The sequence below is a fragment of the Opisthocomus hoazin genome, chromosome 5, assembly GCF_030867145.1.
Source record: "Opisthocomus hoazin isolate bOpiHoa1 chromosome 5, bOpiHoa1.hap1, whole genome shotgun sequence".
Taxonomy (NCBI): Eukaryota; Metazoa; Chordata; class Aves; order Opisthocomiformes; family Opisthocomidae; genus Opisthocomus; species Opisthocomus hoazin.
In genome coordinates, this window is record NC_134418.1 from 15600957 (window position 1) to 15624538 (window position 23582).

General features: G+C 39.6%; 1 protein-coding gene across 4 annotated transcripts in view; it reads right to left on the bottom strand.

Moving 5' to 3' along the window:
* Window positions 1-4554: 4554 nt before the first annotated feature.
* Window positions 4555-23582, bottom strand: part of SLC2A9 (solute carrier family 2 member 9) — a 117996-nt gene continuing 98968 nt past the window's right edge. For 2 of the 4 annotated variants that reach the window (XM_075420532.1, XM_075420534.1), the window contains exons 12-13: window positions 13045-13134; window positions 4555-8078 (exon numbers count right to left, since the gene is read on the bottom strand). In XM_075420532.1, the coding sequence (XP_075276647.1) occupies window positions 7821-8078; window positions 13045-13134 (348 nt within the window). In that variant the 3' untranslated portion in view covers window positions 4555-7820. The other 2 variants (XM_075420533.1, XM_075420535.1) reach the window with 2 other exon arrangements.

The window sequence follows — 23582 nt, forward strand, 5'->3', positions numbered from 1 at the left end:
GCTTTTTAAACTTTAAATAATCAAAGCCAGCTGTCCTAGTTCATAGAAAATACACAAGCTTGCCAGACATGCTGATTCTCCTCCTACTCTTGCTGAATCGTTACCATTTTTATCTGTTTCATTAACACTCATTTCCAATGCTTATTAGCAAAGTCTGTGAGCAATCATAAGAGGCTGAAACTTGTACCATGTAACAGCTTTGTAAAATTGAGTTAATAAAATGTGGCAAAGCTCTTAAAAGAGCAAAGACAGTTCACCGCACAATTTCCCAATGATTATCACTAGACATAATGTTCCAATTTTCATCTGAAAAGCTCCCTTGTATGGAGAAAAAATAGAGTTTGGGTTTTTTTTTGAAACAATTATGAGCCTTAGACTCTGATTTATTTATTTGTTGGATAGTGCCCAGATTTCCCCACTTGTATTCGGTGTCAGCTCATAGTGCTCACTGCAACCTGTAAGAATTATGACAGCATGTCTGAGCAATGATCCAGATAGAGCATTGTCTTGTCTCCATAAATCATCTGTACATCTCAAAAGAAGGTGGAAGAATGATCTAATGGCCAATTATAGGCTACTCAATTCCTTAGAGAAATTTCTTATCTTCTGTTGCCTAATTTAAATTTGAAAGTTATCATAAATTTAAATAGCTAATCCTATAAAAATTCATTAATTCTAATTTGTGCCAATGAATTCTACAGCTTTAATTATGCATTTTTGAAATTTTTTATTACTTTAAAGCTTTTTTTTAGTTGCTCATCAAATAAGTCCTGTCATGTATTGTAAAACAAGCCATCCACCTGTCTTGGATCCTGTTTTCCTCAGACATGTTCCTTCTTTTCTAACTCTCATTTTCCATTAGAAAACTTCAAATAATTATCACCGGCCTCTGCGTATGCCCCTTTTTAGAAAGGGGGCCAGAATTGTAATACTACATTTTTCTTGCGATGTCCTTTGCTATCCCTTTGGCCCTTTGTTTCTTTGATTACTGTTCCAAAGTGAGCAGTGCTTTTATCTTTAGCTCAGAGTGATACCTGAGATGACTTTCTATATGTTTTATATGAATTAAATCAACAGCAGCAATGTCTAAGCCACTTGGATGATTTCTTGGACAGGGATTTCATCTGTTGGCAGCTGCTCGGTCACAAACTCCAAGTCTCTTCCACCTCCCTCATGGTTGCAGCGTTGATGTCCTCTAAAGTCTACAAAAAAAGTTTAATAGTGAAGCCATAACTGTCTGCAAGAGGGCCATGGGTGGCACAGCGTCATCCTTTTGTCCCACTGAGAGGTGATCCCCCTTTCTGCCTCTTAATACTCTTTCACTTCTCAGTTGCTGAAAATGTCATTTCTGATGACGAGCTGGTGCATTCCATCCTGGAGTGTGCTGGCACGGGAGGCAGAGCACAGCCCGTGGCGGAAAGAGGTGGGGATGGAGGAGGGAAGTGAGGGTGGCAATGAGATGTCCCCACCAAAATGTTGAGAACTTCTGGTGTACAAAATACATCTGGGTTTGACTAGATACTAGAAGACTATATTTGACTTAGCCCAGACTAAGCACTAAGTTAATACAGCCTGCTTCTTGAGGGTCTTCAGTACAAATTTGTTCTCTAGTTGAATGAAAAGAGTTTTAATGCTTTCTTTTGATGCCTCAAAAGAAAACCCAAAAGTTGCCATTAAGGATAACTCTTCTATTCATAAATTCCTCTTGAAGCCTATCTGACAAAAGGAAATTGACTCTCTTACTACATGTTGGCAATTATTTTAGCGTCAACGTCCAGAACTGGAGCTACCCTGAGAAGGATTTCCCCCAGCTTTGCGTCAAGGTGATTCTTGTGCTGTGCAACAAGCACGTGAAAATCTCTTGTTGACTTAGTTATCCGGATGATCAGTCTATCACAGCTCAGCAAGTGTAGGAAGATAAGGCTTCAACAAGTCAGTGGCAGAATATAAATTGTCTAACCTTGGTTTATTGCAGTGTTGTGTTAAAGCAGTATGTAATTTCTTATATTAGCTATTTACCTCACATTTTCTTAACAAAATATAGTTCCACAGAACTTAGAGCTCCATTCTTTGTCCTTTGAGGAAAGTAAATTATAAATTATACTACTATATATATATCAAAATGTTATGTGTTTTAATATATATTATAATACACACACAAATAAAAATAAATTATATATATATATATTAAAAAATGTATTAGCATGCTAGTCTCCACCTAGCAGTTTAGAAAATTGCAAAAAAAAAAATCTAAGGCTGGTCAAAAGGAGACAGCCTTGCTAGACAACTTTTACAAACCTAAGATCATGTAAACTTTAGCTAAGCTTGTTAATGCAAGTATCTGAGCCCCACCAGAGCCTAGTTCACAAACTGACATAATATCCAAATGGCCCAATTTCTTTTAGGTTATGAAAATGAAAGCTGCTGAACTTTTTCCATGGGATAACATAAAAATCTCTCTCTGTATACTTATACATATGCATATATATGTAGTCTGTAGAGTTTAATTCAAAGGGATGAAACCATATGAAATTTGGATATAAGTGATTACCTCTTGAACTCAGCTTTGAAAATTTCAGCCTCTAGAGAAAATTATGTTTCTCTTTTTTATAATCTTTGGCATGTTTGCTTTTCCTATGTAACTATTGCTTTCCTGTTTTCAAATCTGAGCTGTAAAAATATTTATATAATTGGGTGGAAGAAATCAGAAACAACATGTGGAACAAATGTAAAGAGGTGAGCATTGCATTTAGCTTGACTGATTTTTTTAACTGAGAGAAACAAGAGAAAATGAAACAAAAATCAATGTCGCTGCGTGGCAGCAAACATAGCAGCAGACAAATGATCTCCTACCCTTACAAGATCATGGTCAGAATGTATCATGTTTCAGGGGTCTGATAGCGTTATATTTTCCTTTTTACCTTTAGGGGTATTATCTTAAGACAACCAGCAACTCCAGCAGTGTCATGCTCGGTACTCTTTGGCGTACGAAGCAGACTACTACTGCTCCCACTTAAATAACAAAACCCAAAAAATCACCAACCACCCAGCCACTCCCGGCCCCCAAATTCAGAAGAAAAGCATCAGATCAGTGCTTTTGCAGCATCTGAATAATTACATCGTTTTCCCAAACTAAGAATGCAAGCCATCGGTTTACTATGTAAAGAGATAAAAATGTGCAGGGTTTCCTAAACTTAGAACTCCTCGATGTATACCATGCCTTTCTTTGGTGCACTTGTACAGCTGAAGCCACTGGAGGAGATTTCTATTGACTTCATTAATCACTGGATAAAAGTCTCCTGAAAGCTTTTCTTCTATGTTTTTTAAAAATCAAAATTCTAGGTTTAAAAGAATTTGACTGTAGCGCAGCTCTAGTGGGAACATCTCAAGAAAGAGCTCGACCATCCACTGCCTGTGTTTCTCTTAGGTCATGTAAAAAGCAAGGTTAATGCAGCTTATCTTGCAAGGAAGAGGGTTGTAGTGACTCAGGTTATGCGTGATTGCTTATTGAGCTGTGATAACTTGATTAGGAGTCGAAGTACCAAGCTTTTGCCATGAAATTCACCTTTTCACAGGGCTCACTCCCAAATAAAATCAATTGGAGAGAGAATTACATACGGACCCAAACTTGAATTTTTTAACAGCTTGAATATTTGCATTAGCAAACCGACTTCATAGTTTGGTTCTCTGTAGTTCAGGATTTTAGGTTGTGTCTGAACTCTGTATTCTGGAGTCAGGCTGAAAGGAGAAGACCACAGGCATTTCCTAAGAGTGCTTTACTCAGATTTATTCTTCCTGCTGTGTGAGGTGATGGGAGCTCTAATAGTTGATACTATGATTTCTGTACGGAAAAGCACATAAAAACAGTCAAAGGGAAGAAAGTACATTTCAAAGAGTTGTTTTTCGTGTGATATTTTTCTTTTTTTTCCTTTTTTCTTTCATTTTACTCTGAAGATGAAAATTGTCCCATATGGCTGAACTACTCGCATCTTCCCCCACTAGAAAGCAGATCCTTGTGGAGTGAAAACGGGCTTCAGAAGCCGAAGTATGAAATTCAATTTTTTATACATATTTCAGATCTCAGGTTTTGCATATCTTTGTAGCAGAAATAGTAATTTGAATTTCTTATAAGAAAGTAGAGGTTTAGCAACTCAAAGTCATCCATTGCAAATGACAACTTTCTGCAAAAAAGCCTCACCAGATTGAACAATTCTTATACACAGTTATTACTACTACTAGCCAGTTTTAATCATTTGCCTATCACTGATGTCTGTATTTTTATTTCTAAAGCCCAATATAAACATATGAAAGAATGAAATATGGAAGCTGATTTGAGAAGCTAAATGTAAATAGTGCTAAAAAAACCCCCAGTTTCATGGATGATTTTCTTCCCCATAACTCCCAACCACCCCACTGTAGACTCCACAGTGACTCGGGTCATCCAGACATGGGTCATTGCAGTCTTGTACTGGGACATACAAAAACCCAAGGAATTGTACAATGAAACTTGTACAGCTGTAGAGATTCAGATTTACCCAGAACAAAATCACATAATTTTAGTTTCATTCCAAAGGTTTATTTTGCAATCACTGTGCATGGACATAGGTGATCACACACATGGAACCCACCTGTGGTACTCGTACAAACAGCATCTCACAGTACCTCATCCCAGTGTCGGAGACAGGAAAAGAGAACGCGGCACCACACAGTGCTCACTGACAAACACATGGGCCGTAGACAATTTGATACATTCAACAAGAAAAAAACAAATGATAAATTGCTGATATTTTCCACTTTGTCCTCTCATTGCTGGAGAAGCTATAGCAGCATAACAATGGAAAAAAACATTATGGAACAACATGAAGAACACCACAAAACTCTCATTAGGGTCAGAGATGAGAAAGTTAATGCAGTACTGGCACATCAGGTTTGCTCAGAAAGCTCCACAACCCAAGGCAGAGGAGACTGCAGCCACTGTCCCTGGCCAGTGTGCAAAGCACCTGCACGTGTACACGTCTGGAGACTGGAATTGCTTTTAACCTCTACCATGGGCTGCAGCAAACTGCTGGCAAGACATGCAGCCACTGTCCCACGGCGCACTCGCTCTGTCGCAACTCTCTTCGCAGCCACACATAAAGTGCCTCTCAGGTAGGGCAAGAGATGGGCAAACAGGGTTGCGGAAGAGAAAAAACCAACTCCCTGCTGTTAATGCTGTACAAGCCCCTGAGCCCCTGAGTGACAGGAAATTCTATCGAGCCATCTCTCTGCCAACACATTCAGAGCTGGGCTCCAAATGCAACTGTAAGCAACTGTAAGATGGTTTAATCTTATTGCAGAAGTCCAACACAACTGCCGTATCAGGCCAATGTGATATTTTATTGAAGTTATCCAATGGCAACATTATCAACAAATAGTGCCTGTAATGTACATTAATGAAGAGCACTAAGTGCTAAATGGTCCTAATTTTAATAATAATCATGGTTTCCAACCTTGCCACTTTGACTCAAATCACATCATATCAGTCAATGTTAGTAGCCCTAAATGTAAAGCAAGGCAATTCTCAGTCTGAACAAGAGGGTCTGAATTTGCCAGTCTCGCCCCACAGGCAGAAGAGGAAGAATTTCTTTCTGAAATTGTCTGGACAGGTGGCATTCAAACTCATTTTTTACACAGCCATTCGCTTAGCAATGTAACACATGGAACAGGCAATTAAAGCCACTGAAAGATGCCATGTTCATTTGCTGTATATATAATTTTACAGGTGTCTATTACAAAATATTTTTCTTCATTTTTCTCTACAGCATTTGATTAGCTTCTATCTATGATTATCAGTTGTATAATCTTGATTCACTCTGTTTCTTAACAGTAGCACCAAAGTCATAAATTTGATTTTTCATTTTTAATTCTCTTGGTCATATATATTTTTATTTGCTTACTTGCTGCTGTACCTCTATCCCAGTAAAAGAGCATAAATTCTGGCATAAAGGCTCAGATCAATTTTACTTGTATTACCCAGTAGTGAAATTGCGCTATTAGATTAGCTTACAATGTGTGCTGTATGTATGCCACATATAAATAAATCACAGTATAGAACCATATACATAATTTAGTAGTAATAGCTGAACATTAGGATATTTGATTTGAATTTCCAGTGTAGAACAAAATAATAAACAGCTTATCACTCGGGGAAATCTGAAAAAAATGAATATACATAAACAATTCTCCACTGTTTATATATATGAACATAAATACTAATCTATATTTCTATATTTGGAATATATATTCATATATGTATGTATGCATGTATATATATGTGTGTATATATATATACTTTTTTTTTTTCCAAAATGCTCCAAACTTATAAACTTCTGCATTAGTAAATATAACTTGTGGAAGCAGTTGGCTCTATCTACATGCTGCACTTGGTTCTTGTACCTTATTCCTAACTGAGAGCAGCTCTAAGACTTTTTGACTTTTCATATAAAACCGCTAACTATTTAATTTAAAAGTGCTTATTACCCCGTCAGCATCCAGGTACCTAGAAGGATCAAGAAAAACTATTATCAAAATTACAAACTGGAAAGATAATGTTAATAAAAAAAATCCCACATGGAAGGGAATGGATCACCTAACCCCCAATAGCCTGCTCAGCCTTTCTGTCACGAAATTAAGCAGACTCTGAGGACAGCTTTACAAAGCATTAAATAGCTTATAAACTTATTAATGTGCACTAGGCCTGGAGCTTCAGAATCTAATGCCCAAATTAAAATTAGTGTTTAAATAAGAAATAGGCACCCAAATTGCTTTGGAGAGATCTGAGTGTTAAGAAACGACCTTTGTTGGGTCTTGGGGAAATTTTGGCTCCTAAGACTTGTTTTTAAAGGAACCTGAAAAGAAAGGCAAAAAAACAATTAAAAAACTGCAACCCTTGGAAGACTTAGTGTTTGATATTTTTTATAAAGCTACACCCTCCACATATCATCAGAGTTCTCTCACTTCACCATGAGGTTTAGTTTTCTTTTCGTATTAAAGCTTCCACACCTATTCTTAAAAAATAAAATTAAAAATATACACGTATATCCACAGAAACGTAGCGCCAGCAAACCCAGAAACTAGAGGCAACTCTATTACTAGTTGATCAGGATTTGCCAGAGAGACAAGGAAACCCATCAGGACCTGGAGCTCCGCATTTGTGGGAAGGTGGGAGATGTTCAGGCAGAGCAACTGAAAGTCAAAATAGCTGGAAAAGGAACAGGAGGCCGGGGCAGTGTCACCAGTCTTCTTTCAAGTCCTCAATTGTCACGTGCAACTTGAATGACGTATTGGGAAGCATGGAGAAATGCAAGCCGGTACCAGTTCAGGTTTGCTTGCATCGATTCTTAGCAGACCCCTGCCGGGATCGCTTCCCTTTTCCCTGCCTCTTCCTCCTCCTCCTCCTCTTCCCCCACCCGGTGACTGCCTGCACACCTGCCCGTGAGCACACAGAGGGGCTCAGCCAGCTGCTGCTCGCAATCTCGGCTCCCCAACACCACTTCAGCTCTCCGAGTCTATATTCCCCACCACACTCACCGCAGCACCTATTTCACAGGTGCCCGAGAAAACTCCAGCTCTTCTTTATTTAATCAGCTGCCACTACTCCCATCTCTCATTTTCTCAATCATCACCCTAGCTACTAACGAATTCACCCATACTCATTTAAAATATATTCAAGGGGGAAGCAGTTCATGCTGTCACATAAGAAATAGAAGTTGTGCACTGCTATAAATGTACTGAATGAAAAGAGCATGTTTCCCTCCGTCCCCCGACAGAGCGTCCTGGGTTTACATAATCCGTTTTTTGGTTTCCCCATTGTCCACCGAAGTCGTGAAGTTTGATTCTTGTTCTGCACTCGATTTCCCCTCTGCTGGGTAGTGGTTCACTTCTTGCATTTCTAAAGATGCTTTATTGCTTTTGGCAAATGCCTGGCTGATCTCATTAAATGTCTTATTTTTTGTTTCAGGCAGAACAAAAAACAGGTAGGTAGCTCCCGCAAAGCAGATGGCAGCAAACACTAGGAAGCAGTACGTCTGTAAACCACGCTGCGAACAGAAAACAAAGGAGATGGTCATTACAAAAGGGACAAAATTCGGAAGAAAAGCAACATCAGGGACAGTCTGAAAGAAAAAACGTGTGGTATGGAGCAATTTTTAACCAAGCACAGAAAATGCTGGCATTCACTGCAAGTCAGAGTCTTTAGAAGTTCATAAAAATGCATGAATCGTTAGCTCTTCCAAGACTGCCGGCGGCCCATCGACGGAGAAGCAGGTTCCTGGCAGAGGCACGCAGATCTGCAATCTGGGCGGCGCTGGGAGACACCAGAGCGAGCTCAGGCACCGCGGGCGTGAGGAGCGCAGGTGGCAGCGGGGCTCTGCTTCCAGCACGGCTTAACCCAGCCTTGCACCGCCGCCGCCGCTTGGGAAATGAGGCAGACGTTTCAGCGGGTTGTTCTGCATCCTGCCTCGCAATTTCTAGGTATGAAAAATGAGGTGTGCTTTTGCAATGCCGTGCACTTGTGCACAACACATGGGAAACCTGCCGTATCCAGGAGCATCTGCATCACAGCGGTTACGAGCTTTGAGATTTGTGAAACAGATAAGGAGAAAGACCCAAATGTCAGACATCTGTATCATTTCTAAGGTTGTGGGAGCTTACAGCAGGAAAAAATCCATAAAATGCACTTCTTTCATGCTAGAAACTAGTGTAAGAATTAACTGAAAATGAAATAAAGGACATATTTGAATGTTTTGGATCTTACTTCACTGCGAAAAAAGGAGTATAGACACAAAGTTTATTTATAAAACAATTATAAAGGCTCCAACCAACCAATAGGACTTGCATTTCACTGAAGCATTTCTTGCCTGGTTATATTAGATCTTTTAATAGCTTCCAGTTACATTTCAATAGTACAGTTTTGAAAAACATTCAACAATTACAGTATTGCCAGCTGCCCTTTGTTGAACTGGGAAGAGGCTTGGTATCGCAGCTCCGGTGAAGCCACTGCCAGCCTTTGAGGAAACCTCCCTTCTTCCTCTAGCAATTCACCTCACTGTGTCCTGAAACCAAACATCCAACGGACCCATATTTTTGATTTGTTTTTATTAACAAGGCTGAATTAAACCAAAAGGGGTATCTCCATCTCCAAAAACAAGGCCACTTTTCGTGGTGCCTTGCGTGAGGTCACGAACAGCGAATACGAGGAGAGCCGGACCCCTCACGCATCAGCCCAGGAGCTGCAAGGCAGAGGCTACCCCAAGGAAAATCGCTCAGGGTGGAGAAAGCAGATGTGGCTTGCTGCATATGCATATTTACCATTGCCATTAAAGGTATATATTTGAAACAAGACAGAATGAGACAATGATGTAATCCTGACTTTCCACATTTTTCTAATGCACTCCCATCATCGTTAGTTATACCAGTCCTACACTGCAGGCTGGTTAAGCTCTCTGCTTTGGGGGCTCAGGGTGTACCCAATTCCTAGTACTATTTTTATGTTTCACTTGCTCAGTATACATCATATATGGCATGGAAAAAGAACATGAATTTGTGTGTGGAATAAAAAAGAAAAAACTCTTTTCTGCAGCTGCTTTTTAATACGATGGCTGATTGCCAGTCTGCCTAGTCACAATGTTTTCTGTGGATAATTCATTACCTAGTTCAGCCCTTCAACTTCTGTCTGTAATAGCAAAAGCTGGAAAGTGCATCCTCTGATATGGACTACGGACTCTTGAGATGATCAGTGCTTTTTTTTGATAAATCCTAGAAGCAGGAACTCCTGAGCAACCTGACAATCAAAAGCCAAAGAGCACAGGTGATGACGAGGGGGAAATATTCTGGCGTTGGAACAGATACGACTTTCAAACTTATGCAGAGACAAAAGCAAATGGATTTACTAGACAGGAAAAAATAACTTCACAGCGCCTCATAAATCATCCTGTCATGTTAAGAATTCAAATTTTACATCTGCATCTTCCACATTTGAAATTGCTGTTCAGCCAAATGGCAGAGCTCCAGTCTGGAATCATGTTTTTCCCTTTTTAAAATCTTCATTGAACTAAATCTTCTCTGTGATGAAAATGAACCATTAATGCATAGTATGAGTAAGCCTGGCAATGAGTAATGCCACAAGTCACCTGCGTCTCTTGGTGGTGCAGCCACAACTTTGTCCCACCTTTCTTATTCCTGCTTTTTTCTTTGCTGTCCACGATCTAAATTAGCGTTTATTATATTGTTTGATTCATGTCTCCTTAAACCTTTTCTAGTGCATATTTTATTTGTAATTATTTTACATAATGTATTTACATTTATTGGTTATAAACTCGCTCTCCTTAATTTCTGCAGATCCCTTTAGAAGTAGCCCCCAAGGACCTCCAAATGAAGTTCCACAGAGAATCATTAAATTAATAAATTAAATTTTGTTATAAATCCTACAAATGGGATTGTGGGATCAGACCAAGATTTTGCACTCCTTGTATTCATCAGGATTAGCACTGAGCCCTAATTCCTGGATGGGAACACTGCAGCGTGATCACAAAATGCCCTTTTCTCACCAGCTAGCCTTCAGTCATAACTTTTCCTTAAAGTTGGTTATTATTTTGAAACACACAGGAAAGACAAACACTCATATTCATAAGCCTTTTGTAACTCATTCATAGTGCGACTCATATCACTCAATCCTGCATTTGGCACAGAAGAATGTCATGTGTGAATTAAATTACTCATTATAAGCATGAAACCTTCTACCTGTTCCGCACACTGACAAAAGATGCAGGACAGAAGTACAGGATAAAGCAGAAGGACAATGTTAAATCCCAAATCCTAACTCAACAGAAACTCTTAGTGGGACTTGGGTGGGATACATATCAGTCTAGACGTTTACCTCATTTTTACCCGTTTCTGATATATTCTGAATTGCCTGGTGCCAGAGGAAAGATCTGAGGGGTGGAACTACTAATAGATTGGACACAGCATATCTGATGTGCCCATCAAGGGATCCAGAAGGCAGCATAATGTGCTGGCAGAATGGTAAATGCTGAGTTATTGAATGACAGCTACTACCAAAAAGGTACTGACAGATAGATCTGACAGGAAAATGGATCTGTGTCTTTGTCCCATGAAATTACTATATTTTCTCTTATTTATATTGTATTATATCATATTATATTATGTATTATTTATATTAAGTCTATGAAGCCTGTATCTCTCATTTACTCTTTGACATCTGTAATCTCCAAATCCATAGTCTCTTTGTTGGTTTACTCCTTCCAACTTGCTAGAGACTGTGCAGCTGCCTCTCTAGAACTAAAACCCCAGATTTTTGCTTATGTTGGGCTGGGGTGGGAGTTAAGAAACTGAGGAAGAACTTCAGTTGAAGTCTTCAGTGGCAAAGCACAGATACTCTGCAACTCTGTGTACCTGGCCCAATGGACATGGTCTCAAGATCCTTTACTGATGTGCATTCTGAATGATACGAGAATAATGACAACATACATTACAAAATTTGAAAAGGTAAATATTCTTCTATACTTTGTGACATTATTTCACTAACTACAGGGGATAGAAGCTTCAGAGTTCAAAAACTGAATACTTGTATCCACCTGAAGAGTAGTTTTGACTCTTAAAAAAAAGTACCATAACCAAAGAGCTGGAGGGGAGGGTTAAAAAAGGAAAGGAAAGGTGGGGGAAGAAGCAAAAGCAAGCCAATTCTGAATGAATACTCTAACTAAATACAGAATAAACCCAAGGGAGTGAGGTATGCAGTTTGTGTTACTTCCCAGCTTTCCCACGTAAGGACAGAGCGCTTCCTTACACTCAGCTCCGAGCAGCAGCAGCAGCACCAGCTCTGGCCACGCAGGAGGCACCGAGCCAGCCCCATCTGTACCCCCCTGCCACATGCATGTGGGCCAAGTCTCTTCAGGCTGCCTGCACGTACTGTTTGGGTTCAGAACAAGCTGCCACCTTCACCAGGGCACTTCTCCTCCAACACCAGACAGGCTTGCCAGAGCTAGGAACAGATTTCTTTAGCAATAATTGAAGCCAGGCTTTTACACACACAGTCAGAAGCCAAGAGGTTAGAAGGCAGACAGAACAAAGCACTACGATCGTCTGTGCTTTGTAACTGTTTTCCCCTAACCTTTCTTCAGCACGCCCTCCTGCATGAACATCCAAAGTTCAAAGCTGCCCAGAGTTTCAGGTGGTTTCCTAAATCACAACAGCTCTGTCTCTTGATAGGCTCCTAGATATTCGTTGGGAGCCAAGGTCAGACACGCAGGTGAAGGTCCTTAAAAGGCCAGGCTTTCTCTGGGTTGCTGAAGGTCACCTGCCCTCCCAGCTGCACAGAGGAGGGCAAGAGAATAGCAGACACACGTACTGATGCAATCTCCTGAGGAAAGCACCTTGGATACCTGCAGCCTGCTCCTTGTTAGTCAGCAGGCTAATAAAACCTCTTCAAGGCAGGATTTACACTGGATTTTTCAAGGCTGGTGAGGGCTATTGCTATATGAGGTATATAAAAGTTAAGCATAAACTTTTAAACTCATAGAATCATAGGTTGGAAAAGACCTCTAAGATAAAGACCACCATTCCTACTAAACCATATCCTGAAGTGTCACATCTACACGTTTTTTGAACACCTCCAGGGATGGGGACTCAACCACCTCCCTGGACAACCCATCACCTTCTATTTTCACACCAGCTTTCTAAGGAGCCTATTTAAAACACAGCATTTCTGAAAACGTCCTGCCAGCTGAATCCTGAATTACTCATTTTTATCTTCTCTCTTCTGCTGCTGCTCGAGGCTCTGTATTTGCCAAAAAAAAGGAAAACCAGGAAAAGAATCACCTAAGACATGCATGTAATTACCACAAAAAAGAATCAAAGTCGAAGGACTCAGGCGATTTCCCCAGATCAGATCCCAGGCATGGTAAGCAATCAAACCTGACTTTGAGGATGAGATGTAGCTGCATAAGTGAGCTGTATGAATAAGCACGTTCAGGCCAGCCACATTACCTTAAGCGAAGAGGTTAACAAACATAATCCCAGCTTGTGTAGGGCTGCTATACACATTAGGCAAAAGGCACAGGCATTTCCTCCACCTCCCTTTAAAGAAAATGGTAAAGAATATTTAATTTTTACCATTATGAACAGACTTAAAGTGCCCAGAAAGAATGAGCAAAAGAACTCATTTTTTTCAAGCTAAAAAGGAAACAAACAAATAAAAAGCCTGGCATTGAAATGATCAGATTTCTGGTTTTGATAAAAAAAAAAATTAACAATTTGCCACTTCTAAAGTCTGCTAGCTGAGAACAGTCTTCCTGCTAATAGCTTACATGCTGTGAACACCATAGTCTGTAAAAACATGAAAGTAGTTGAGTAGAACATTATCACGTGCTATTTAACGATGGCTACTTACTGACTTCACTCGTTCTGTAGCAGAAGTTAAATTCTAAGCAGGACTGTGATACTGAAAACATGTAGATAGATATTCTAGGGCAGATACAGCAAAATAAATGAGCAAATGAACAAATTCCGAATCAGATTTAGCAAGCTTAACAAATTAATATTTTTAAAATAGAACTTTTGGCTCTTCCCGGGAAATGCCAAAATGTGATTCTAAATTCTCAACTTACAATGTTGCAGCCCCTTGGCAATGGGTGCTTGCATTTGGAAGTTACCATGAAGATTAAAGTCATGAGATGAGGGTCAAACTGGATTTTGAAGTTATGAGGTCAAATGAAATTGGTTAGATGTCTTACTAAAATGATCAGCAGCAAAACAGTTCTTCATGTAGACATTTGACTTACTTTGCTTCAAATTAATATAACCCACTGAAACGAATGGATGAGAGACTTTGTGTCCCTTACCCCTTGTCCTTCTTCAGTTTCAGACATAATATAAGGTTCTGCTGAAAATGCAGGACAATGAAGAAGGACAGAGTACTAAAATACAATAATGAAACATATTTCCTAAGCAAAAAATAGAGACATTTTCACACATGAACTGCAATTTCAACCCCAACCCTCACACATTCACTGCCGCCTCATAAAAAAGTTAACAGATCCTTGTATTTTGCACTTGAAGTGGGTTGCTTCTGACTAAGAACATTTTTTCTCATATCTAACGTTCTGATAGTCTACATTTCATTTTCTCATCTTTGAGGGGAACTTTAGCCATTTCCCTTAACACAGGTGCACTGTACTTACTTTAAACATCAGATGTATTTGCAAAGGCTTAAAATAGCTCGGCTGAGGGAAGCTATCTATAGGCTTCTGTGCACACCTTTGTTACTGAAATTCTTGTACTGCATAATAGAAAAAGTCAAGGGGTATTATTAAACAGTAAGGAAATAATAAGAAAAGCCAAAAGACAATCTTGCTGGGTAAATGAATCTCGATGCATGAGAAGGAAAATCTCGAGTGTAAAAATAAGGAAGAAGCAGAACATAAGTGCAGGAGGGCCTCCAGTAACAAGTATAATGACTCAGAAGTATTACTTCACAGGCAGAAATAAATTAGTTTCTGAAAGGGGGAAAATACACATACAGGTCTTTGCATTGTACCAGTAAGCAATCTGAACTAAGGTTACAAGCCTGTAGCACCTGTATCCCAGGTGACACTGAGCTCCATCTGGATCACAGATCCAAGAAGGTTATTCTTCAAGCCACTTTAACTAGTCTCAAAAGAAAAGAAAATCAAAGTTTACCCAATTCCTAGCTAGTGACAATTTGTACTTTACTTCTTTCAGGTGCATTCCACCCTAATTTAAGTTAAAAGCTTATATGAAGACGACACATGAAAATTCAGAGTACTGTCTCCAAGTTCCTCACTTAAAAACCCAGCTAGTAAAAGAACTCTCTACTTGGGGGACATGATGTCCACCCAGCTATTTATACGCTATCACCTCATTGGCTGAACCCTCCTGTGAATATGCATACCATTATGGGAAGGATGTTGATGGGGTGCGACAGGACAGCCCCAAAATTTCCCATGAATTTCTCGGATATTATTGAAGCCTGCCCCAGATCTAGTGTCTTGTTCACCCATCACAAAAATCATGTACATTTCCATTGCCCGTGAACTGGACAGGAATTACAGAGGTCATTTCTGTCAGTCGCTTGGTTCCCCAGCCTGAAAAGCCAGGCAGCTATCCATAACGGAAGGTTTTTGCCCAAGCCTTCACCGAGGTCTCAGTGTTCATCTCTGGAAGCTATAGAAAAATACAAATCTGCTTTATTAACACTTCCCAATTTCCAATTACAGGGAAACAATGCAAAAAAATAGATGATGGAGGACAGATATAACCATTATGACTTTGTAAAATCAAGCTCTGTTTTTATAACTGGACAAAACATTCAAACTGCACAGTGACATTTATTAGTCCCTGCAAGAATGAGATATTTTACGCTACTGCTCTGCCAGAGAGCTGAAAAACATCTTCCAGTTTATTACTATTATTGGCTCAGTGTTGCTGCAATAATGCTGCAAGAGAATGATGCCTTTGCATCCCATTTTGGGATAACCCAAGTTTCCCCCATGACAGAAGTAAGAGGGGAAAAATCCCTGCAGGCCCCTTGGCCTGGCAAGATGAAAAAGAGATTTCTCCCTTTTTTAAATGAACCTCATTTAAGTCCTTTCTTTTTCCTAGGAAACTATATCAGCAAATCAGTTCTTTGTAATTTCGATAGGGAGCTACATCATTTTCTAATACAACCATGCGGAGAGATTTTGGAGACCTCCATCGATCACTTCCCCAACTCTTCCAGTGATTTAAAAACTCTCTCTTTGCTTGCTGCAGACGTGTAGCCCCATTGTGCTGAACGTAAAAGTCAGGAGTAAAATCAGCTTTCCACTTAATGGTCCTGTAATCATTATTGGGTATTTCTCTGTGATTCCTGGTTACTGGAAATATTTGTGTTAGGAGGAAAGCCCAAAGATGAGGTGTTCTGGAAAAATACTGATGGGATAGAGAGGGAACCAGAGGAGCGGCAAAGATGCAGCTGGTCTCTGCAGGGCAGAAAGGTGGAAAAGGAGGGCTCTGGGCAGTTGGTTTGGGTTGCTGAGATGGAGCAGCCAGGCAAAGGTATCTCCCTGCTCAAGCACACTTGTCAGACAGAAGGCCAGCTGAATGAGGGTGGCACAGGGGCTAGTAGAGAAGGGCACAAACCATAAGCTCAGTCAGCAGCTGTCACCACAACCCAGGGGAGGGGGACGCGCGTGGGGCAACGGGATGAGCAGCAGGCAAAGGTGACACAGATGTTTACAGGTCCAAGTACAAAACCCCAAGAACATTCACGGCGGACAAACAATGACTAATTTGCTTATTTCCTCTCTGGCTTACGTTTGATTCCAGTGTATTACTGGGAAAGGAAAGCACATTATCCTACAATGTAGTTCAGTATGTCCATGCTAAGATTCCAATCTCAATAAAATACATAGTAATTTAAGTATTTCTTTAATATGGACTGAATATACACTGTGACTTTGACACCAAAAAAAGACTCTGCACAGTCTTCTAGAAAGAGAAATTATTATGACAGAAAGTTTCTTGAGAAATCTGCTATGTTGATCTGCGGTATAATACTAATTTACCATGTAGTCTTTAAGTGCCTCATAACAATCTAATGGAACAAACTGAAATATGAAATAAGAATGCATCATCATGTAATGAAAATAACGTCATGAAATTAACTGCTAATTATTAATGCTTAGTAATTCTTTGTATTCACACAATGCATTACAAAAAATAAACAGCACCTTTTTTCTAGGTAACGTAATTTAAGGTTCTGCTACACCATCGGATTACAGAAGTCTGTTTCTGCAAACTTACTGTTACTGAAAAGTGACAGCTTAACACATGCCTATTCTGTTGCACCAGAGGTTTTCAAGCCTTTTAGATTATGCTCTTCTGCTGCAGTAGTTTGTTGTCCCCTCTGCCTGCACTAGCTCATTGCACCTGTTTCCACATACACATACACTCTAATTTCTGATTTACCAAGTCTCTGTTCTCCACACTCCAGCACCTCCGCAGCATACCAATTTCTACCAGCTGTCTCTCACTCTTTGTAACAGATATTTGAACTGCAAGCTCCAGCAAAGTCAGGCAAGGCCTCAGATTTTGTTTCCAGCAACATAAAATAAAACATAAAATCTAGGGAGGTGATGCCAAACAATATCCACAAGTAACAATTTTGAGTCTGCCTAAATTAATAAGGGTGTGCCTGTATCCATTTGTGTATATGCACATTTACAAGATTTGGGTTATGTTCATCTGAGCGCTACGGAAATAATTTCTGTTTATACAAGTGCTTGTGAGAAAGGGAAAGCAGGAGGCTTATGGACAAGCAAGCATATTTGTTTTATATTACTTAGCCATTCCTTATTCTTCTGTTGAAGTTCTTCGTTAAATCAAGGACTGGAATAAATATCCTGTGGGATGAACTCCTTATGATTTGCAAGTGACTTACAGAAACTCCACTGCCTGAAATACATTCACGTGAACTCTTCAGCCAACAATTAAAAATATCTAAAAATCTCCAGTCTGTTCTGTTCAATAGAAGATTAAGAAAACAAACATTTGTAAGAACTGAAGTGTCCGATGGTTGAAGGATGAAGCTAGCTAAATTTTAAACACAGATAGATGCAATTTCATCAATACCTTATTAAGAAGTATGAAATCCACTGGAAATCTTCAGTGGTAATTGAGTACTGTACACGTGAGACACACTCTAGTGCAATTTGGAAATATTAATACAGAAGTAAGTGATATTTGATGACTTGTACTTTAAACCAGACAAGTACATATAGGTTCCTCTGGTCATATTTGGGTTTTTTTTTTGTAATGAGTCACTACTGCCAAAGGGAAAATGATCTGTTTCCTCTCATTATCCATAAAAGAAGGAATATATGAAATAGTAACAAACTTACAGAAGGATGACTAATATAACCTTGAAGGCCTTCAGGTTAGAGATTCCTCAAATTTCCATGGATGCTTGATTCTTGCCCAAGTTGTTCTGAAATTCACAAGGTTTTCTCTGATGTGTCAGAGAAGTTTAACACTCTCTGAATCTTTTGAACTGAAGAAAATAACTGATCTTTCCTCCCTCCTCAGTCGTTCAGTTACCCTTTCCTTTCTCAAATTTTTTCTCCAGATGGAATATTTTTAGATTTGCTTTCTTTCACTCTGCATTCATTGCAATTTTTCCTGTTTCTTCCTCTTGCTTTTTCTGCAGTTTTCAAGATGATTTAGCCCAAAGCATCATGACAGTATTCCTGCTACACCCTCCCCATTTCCAAGGAGAGTAGCAATTGCAGTTGTCTTCCTCTTGTTTTGGAGTTTGGATTCTGCTGCCACCACAACCTGCAGCAGCCCTTCTTGCAGTGACACTCATGGAACACAGTAACAACAACAACAAAAAAGCTTAAAGGAGCCTTAAAGGAGTTCCATGCTATATGTACACTTAATGAGAGACACTTCCTGCTCTGAAGGCTACAAAATGTCATTAAATTCATAGAAAACCAGGAACACAGACGCCAGCTAGTCCATTCCCATTACTATGGCAGTCTCAGTTCTTGACAAACATCTGCCTGCCTGTCTTTTATAGATCTCCAGAAAGACACGAGCTACAATTTCTCCACACACCATTACACAGTTACACTGTTCTCCTGATTAAAAGGTTTCCTAATATCCTTCTCGATGCGGTTATCTTAAAATATAACATGCATTCTCTCTGCTTCATCACCCTTCTTGCTGGTGAAATCACTGAACAGAACAGGCCTGGACCCAGGATAAACAGAGAATGGGAAAGAAACTGCAAGTGGGTCGGGCATGCCTGGAAACTTTCTAAACTAAATTGGGTATGAAAGCACCTCCCTGCTAGTGCTGTTAGCTGAACTAACTCCTTTGTGATGCTCACTTACTGCAGAGAACCTTGTGCTGGACCTGATTAAATGCGAACTTCACATTCACTGTAGCAATTAATAAAAGAATCAATTCATTCCAACGGAATTTGATGCAAAGGTTTTTGTCCTGGGCTCAGCTGGGATAGAGTTAATTTTCTGACCCAAATTGGCTGACCCAAACAGCCAATCAAATGGGATATTCTGTACCATGGGATGTCATGCTCAGTATTTAAGTGGGGAGCTGGCTGAAGGAGGGGCTTTTGCTACTCAGGAGCAAGCTGAGCTCAGGGTAGTAAGGACAATGCATGTTGTATATGCTTTTTATCAGTATTATTGATTGTTGTTTTCTTCTCCCTTTGCCATTCTGTTAAACTGTTCTCATCCCAACCCATGAGATTTTGCCTTTTTTCCTTCTGATTCTTCTCCCCATCCCACCAAGAGGGAGGAAGTGAGAGAGTAACTGCGTGGTTCTTTGTTGCAAATTGAGGCAAAGCCACAGCAGTTTTATTATGTTTCATGAGGGCTGCAGAAGCCTGAAAAGCAAGGCTCCACTCACATCTGACAGGCAGCAAAAGCCACGCAGGATGGGGACACATGCAGCTGAGGAGCTGGAGCCTCTGACTGCTATCAATATTCACCTCTGACCAAAGACGTGTGGACATGGTGCAGACAGCACTAAAATAGCATTCTTCTTTTAAAAATACATATTGCGGTCTCCTAAGTGCTTTATTCTTTCTGTATAACCACAACTATAAGGAGTATCCCACCACCACCATCACCTGGCTTTTTGAATGTGTGGTGTCATCTACCACTGAGAACTTTGTGCTCAGTCTTGCAGATCAAGGCATGACATCAGCATCTGGCAGCTGATTAATAACATTCCTAAGGACATACTACTGGAGCAGTAAACTCTACTACCTGGGAAGCTGGGTCCAAGTGCCCTGCAGGGATGCAAATCTAAGTTTCTCACTTTTCAAGATCCTCTCCTGAAAAGAGGTTTAGGTGCAAATGCAACCCCAGTCTGGTTTGGGGTGTGGATAAATAGGGAGAGATAAAGTATCGTTATTGAAGAGTGTACAGTGCTAATATATAAAGGGAACTACAGGCACTAATATTGTTTCTAATATAGCCATAAGTAGTAATCAAGCAGCCCTGTGCGGGAAAATAGCTTTGCGTATTTTCCAGACTAACAGTCTTCCCACTGACAGTGCTGAGGATGCTCTTAACTGACTTTAACCTTAAAGAATACTTACTCTCATGTCTACTATACAAACATTCAGGCTTTCATAGTGTGGAATCACTTTCCTGGAAAGAAAGTTAACATTTGATATGTGACAGGCTCTACATGTTGGAACAACAGTCAGCCAACTTAAGCCACATAATCTACTAAATTGGGAAAAACAGAAGCCACACAACCACTGCTGTAATTAGTCTAATTTTAAAAAGCCAGCAAGTGCAAGTCTAGATTAAAAATGCACATTGCTAGGAAGAAAGCACACAGAACACAGACACCTTCAAAATTCTCCTTTACGCTGCCTACAAATAGGTATGCTTTTGCTCCCTGTGTAAAAGGCTCGCTTCTTTTTGGAAATCTGTTTGTGAATTCTAGGCAAAGACTAATTGACATCATGTATTAAGCTCTTTAGCAACCTGGAGAGTTTATAAAATACCTACAATGGAATTATTGAAAAGAATGCTTCAGTCTAACTATGCAGGTGAACATATTACAGATATTAAAATACCTGAAATTACTCACTAAAACTTACATAGTTACCACCACAACAACAACAAAATTAAAAATACATATGTTGCTCTTCCCCCTAGAAGATCCATCGGCTAAAACAAATTATGGAACAAAGTACCAGTTATTCTGCTAGTGCTATCCATTCTAGTAAGTGGATTTAACCTGAAAATCTGATATGTTCAGGTTTGTTTTCCTGAGCTGTGACTAAGATATATATCACCATTAATGAGATTAGAGACAGAACTGAGGCATTTAAAGAGCAAATCCCCAGTGACGAGGAAGATCTGCGTGTGAAGTACTTCACATCGCAGTGAAGGTGGGATGCCTGCTCCCCTAGTTGAGGACAGTGCTAGTTCTACCCCTAGCATGAAGAGATCTTCCCAATGGCTTACTCCTACAGAAAGGAACAGTAGCATCATCAGCACTTGTGCTCTCATCAAAACAGCATTAGTACTGATCCTATGATTTTTCTCAAGAGGAAGCTAAAGCAATTAGTTGCCTCACATTGATTTCTGCAGACCATTAATATCACTGATCCATAACGCATAAGGTGAGAAGCAGCTGCAGATCTGTGTATCAGGAAGAACCATTTCTTTGCTGATTGCTTATCCTGAAACATGGGAGTGCATGAAGGCAAACTTCTCTACCTCACTACTACAAATATTTTGCACTCTCACATGCTCACAAAGTTCATGTGATACAGGAACTTAAAATGGTCCCATTTTGATTTTGTCTTTCTTCTAAAGGTGAAATCTATATCTAACTGGACAGTCTCCCGTTTCTCTCAAGATCACTTTTTCTCAAGAAGACAGACAATGAACTGTCTATGAGGGAATGTCAAACCACATTCGCACTACCACTGCAAGCTCAACCCTGACAACATATGTGCCACATTAGGATTACCTGCCTGCATGATCTGTACGCAGGATGTCCATGATGGAAATGCTTATTTTAGACCTCAAGAAACTATATTATTTGGAGGTCTCAGGAGAATTGCTAGCCTTTGGAAGACTTTGTTTCATCTCCTTTTCAACTTCTAAAATAATTTCATATATTAAAGAGTCATATTTTCAAAGACTGATTTGTTATGAACACATCAAAAAGAACAGTTGTGCTTTTATACATCTTCTGAGCAAGAAAGTGCTTTAAAACATTTCAGAGGATATTGGTCACAAAAGGAATAATGGGTGATTTGTAACACTGAGCATCAAAACTGCAATATAGGGCTGCAGCAAGAATCAGTATTATTTATCATGATTGTGAGACAAGTCCTGCTGCTGCCCTGAATTATCTGTAGCAACTGAGTCATCACAAAGAGCAAACAAGGGAGAAAGATTGGGTGTCTGGGGGAGTTTAGCCAAGTTAGGTCTTCACCAGCCAGCTATTAAACGCTTTCTGTGAGATGCTGAGCATTTCTGCTGAGATTTCAGCAACACAGCTGAAAAGCAGATACACTTTGCAATTTGGATTAAGAATTTACAGGAATCTATCTTTAAAAATTTTGACCAGATAGCATGGTGTGTAGTGTAGCTGTTTCGTCTACATGGAAGAACACATTGCACAACCATGCATATATAAATTTTTTTCAAATTTGAGTCATTTACATAAAATTTTTACTAAAAAAAAGGTTTATAAATCTTTTAGGAAAGTAAAAAAATACACATGCACAAGGGAAAATGCTAATATTTTCACCTCTACACATTAAAAACTTGAAAAATGCAATAAACAACATAAATCAGACATGAATTGAACAACCAATACTGGATATTTTAGGTTCTGATTTTTCAAAGGCAGATGAATGCACATTGATAGCCTTATAAATGCAAGCTGCCTTTAAATCAAGTACTGGAATTAAGTGTTTGCACAAGTCTCTTTAAGAACAAGGACACAGCATACCTACCTACATATGACAATACATTCAATAAGCTTTTCATCAGTTTACACAAATTTTGAACCTTTCTAAATGGCTATTTTGGGTAGCTCACAAAAATTTGAGATTCAAATCCAATTATAATGCATTAATAGTATAAAGTGTATATTATATAGTACACAATGGAAAGGAAAAATGAAAAATGTTAACGTTGTAATTATTTCAGATAAAGCATTTTCATTCCTCCAAGCTTACATAAGCATTATTCTAACTTGAGGCATTCTTCCCCAGGTGGCCAAATGGCTTTTTTACTATTACATGGGTGATTCAGTGAATGTTATCACACCCTGTGGCTCCATTCGGAAAAGATGTTCCCTATGCTGCCACTCACAGGGTGTGACGCAGGAGGCCGTCTATGGACTGCTATGATCTTCTGACATGCAAGTGCCATGCAAAAAAGTGAGATATGCAAGGTAAAGGAGAGGACAGAATGCTGAAGTGCTTATTTAACTTAGTCCAAATACTCACTGACGGATACTTCGTAGGAACAAAAATGTGGAGATTTGGCATCCAAATAAACAGAGCATTATGACCCAGTTCTAGTACCTGGGGGAGCACTGAAAGGCTTTGAAAGGAGGGGTCACCATGTCTTTATGAATCGTTTCATGCATCTCTGGTCTACTGGCATGGATAGCTTCTCAAAGCTGTCTTTGTCTCTTCACAGCTCATTGCTCAGAAAAGGCCCATGCCTTCATTGGGCCCTTTCAGTGGGAAAGAGCTACTGCTGCACGTCACTCAGGGTGACATGTCTGACATATCACAAGGTCAAGCTCTGTGCTAAACACAAGTCTGAAATGCCTTCAGACCTAAAACCAGATCTTTTATAATTCCTCTGTATGTTCCAAGATCCCATGCAATAACGCTTCGGCAATTATTGTATTTTGCACTAAAAAAAGATTTTAAAAAATGCGTATTTTTGACACACACTATCAGACACCTCCCAGTAATCATACAATATCAAAAGTACTTATGATTT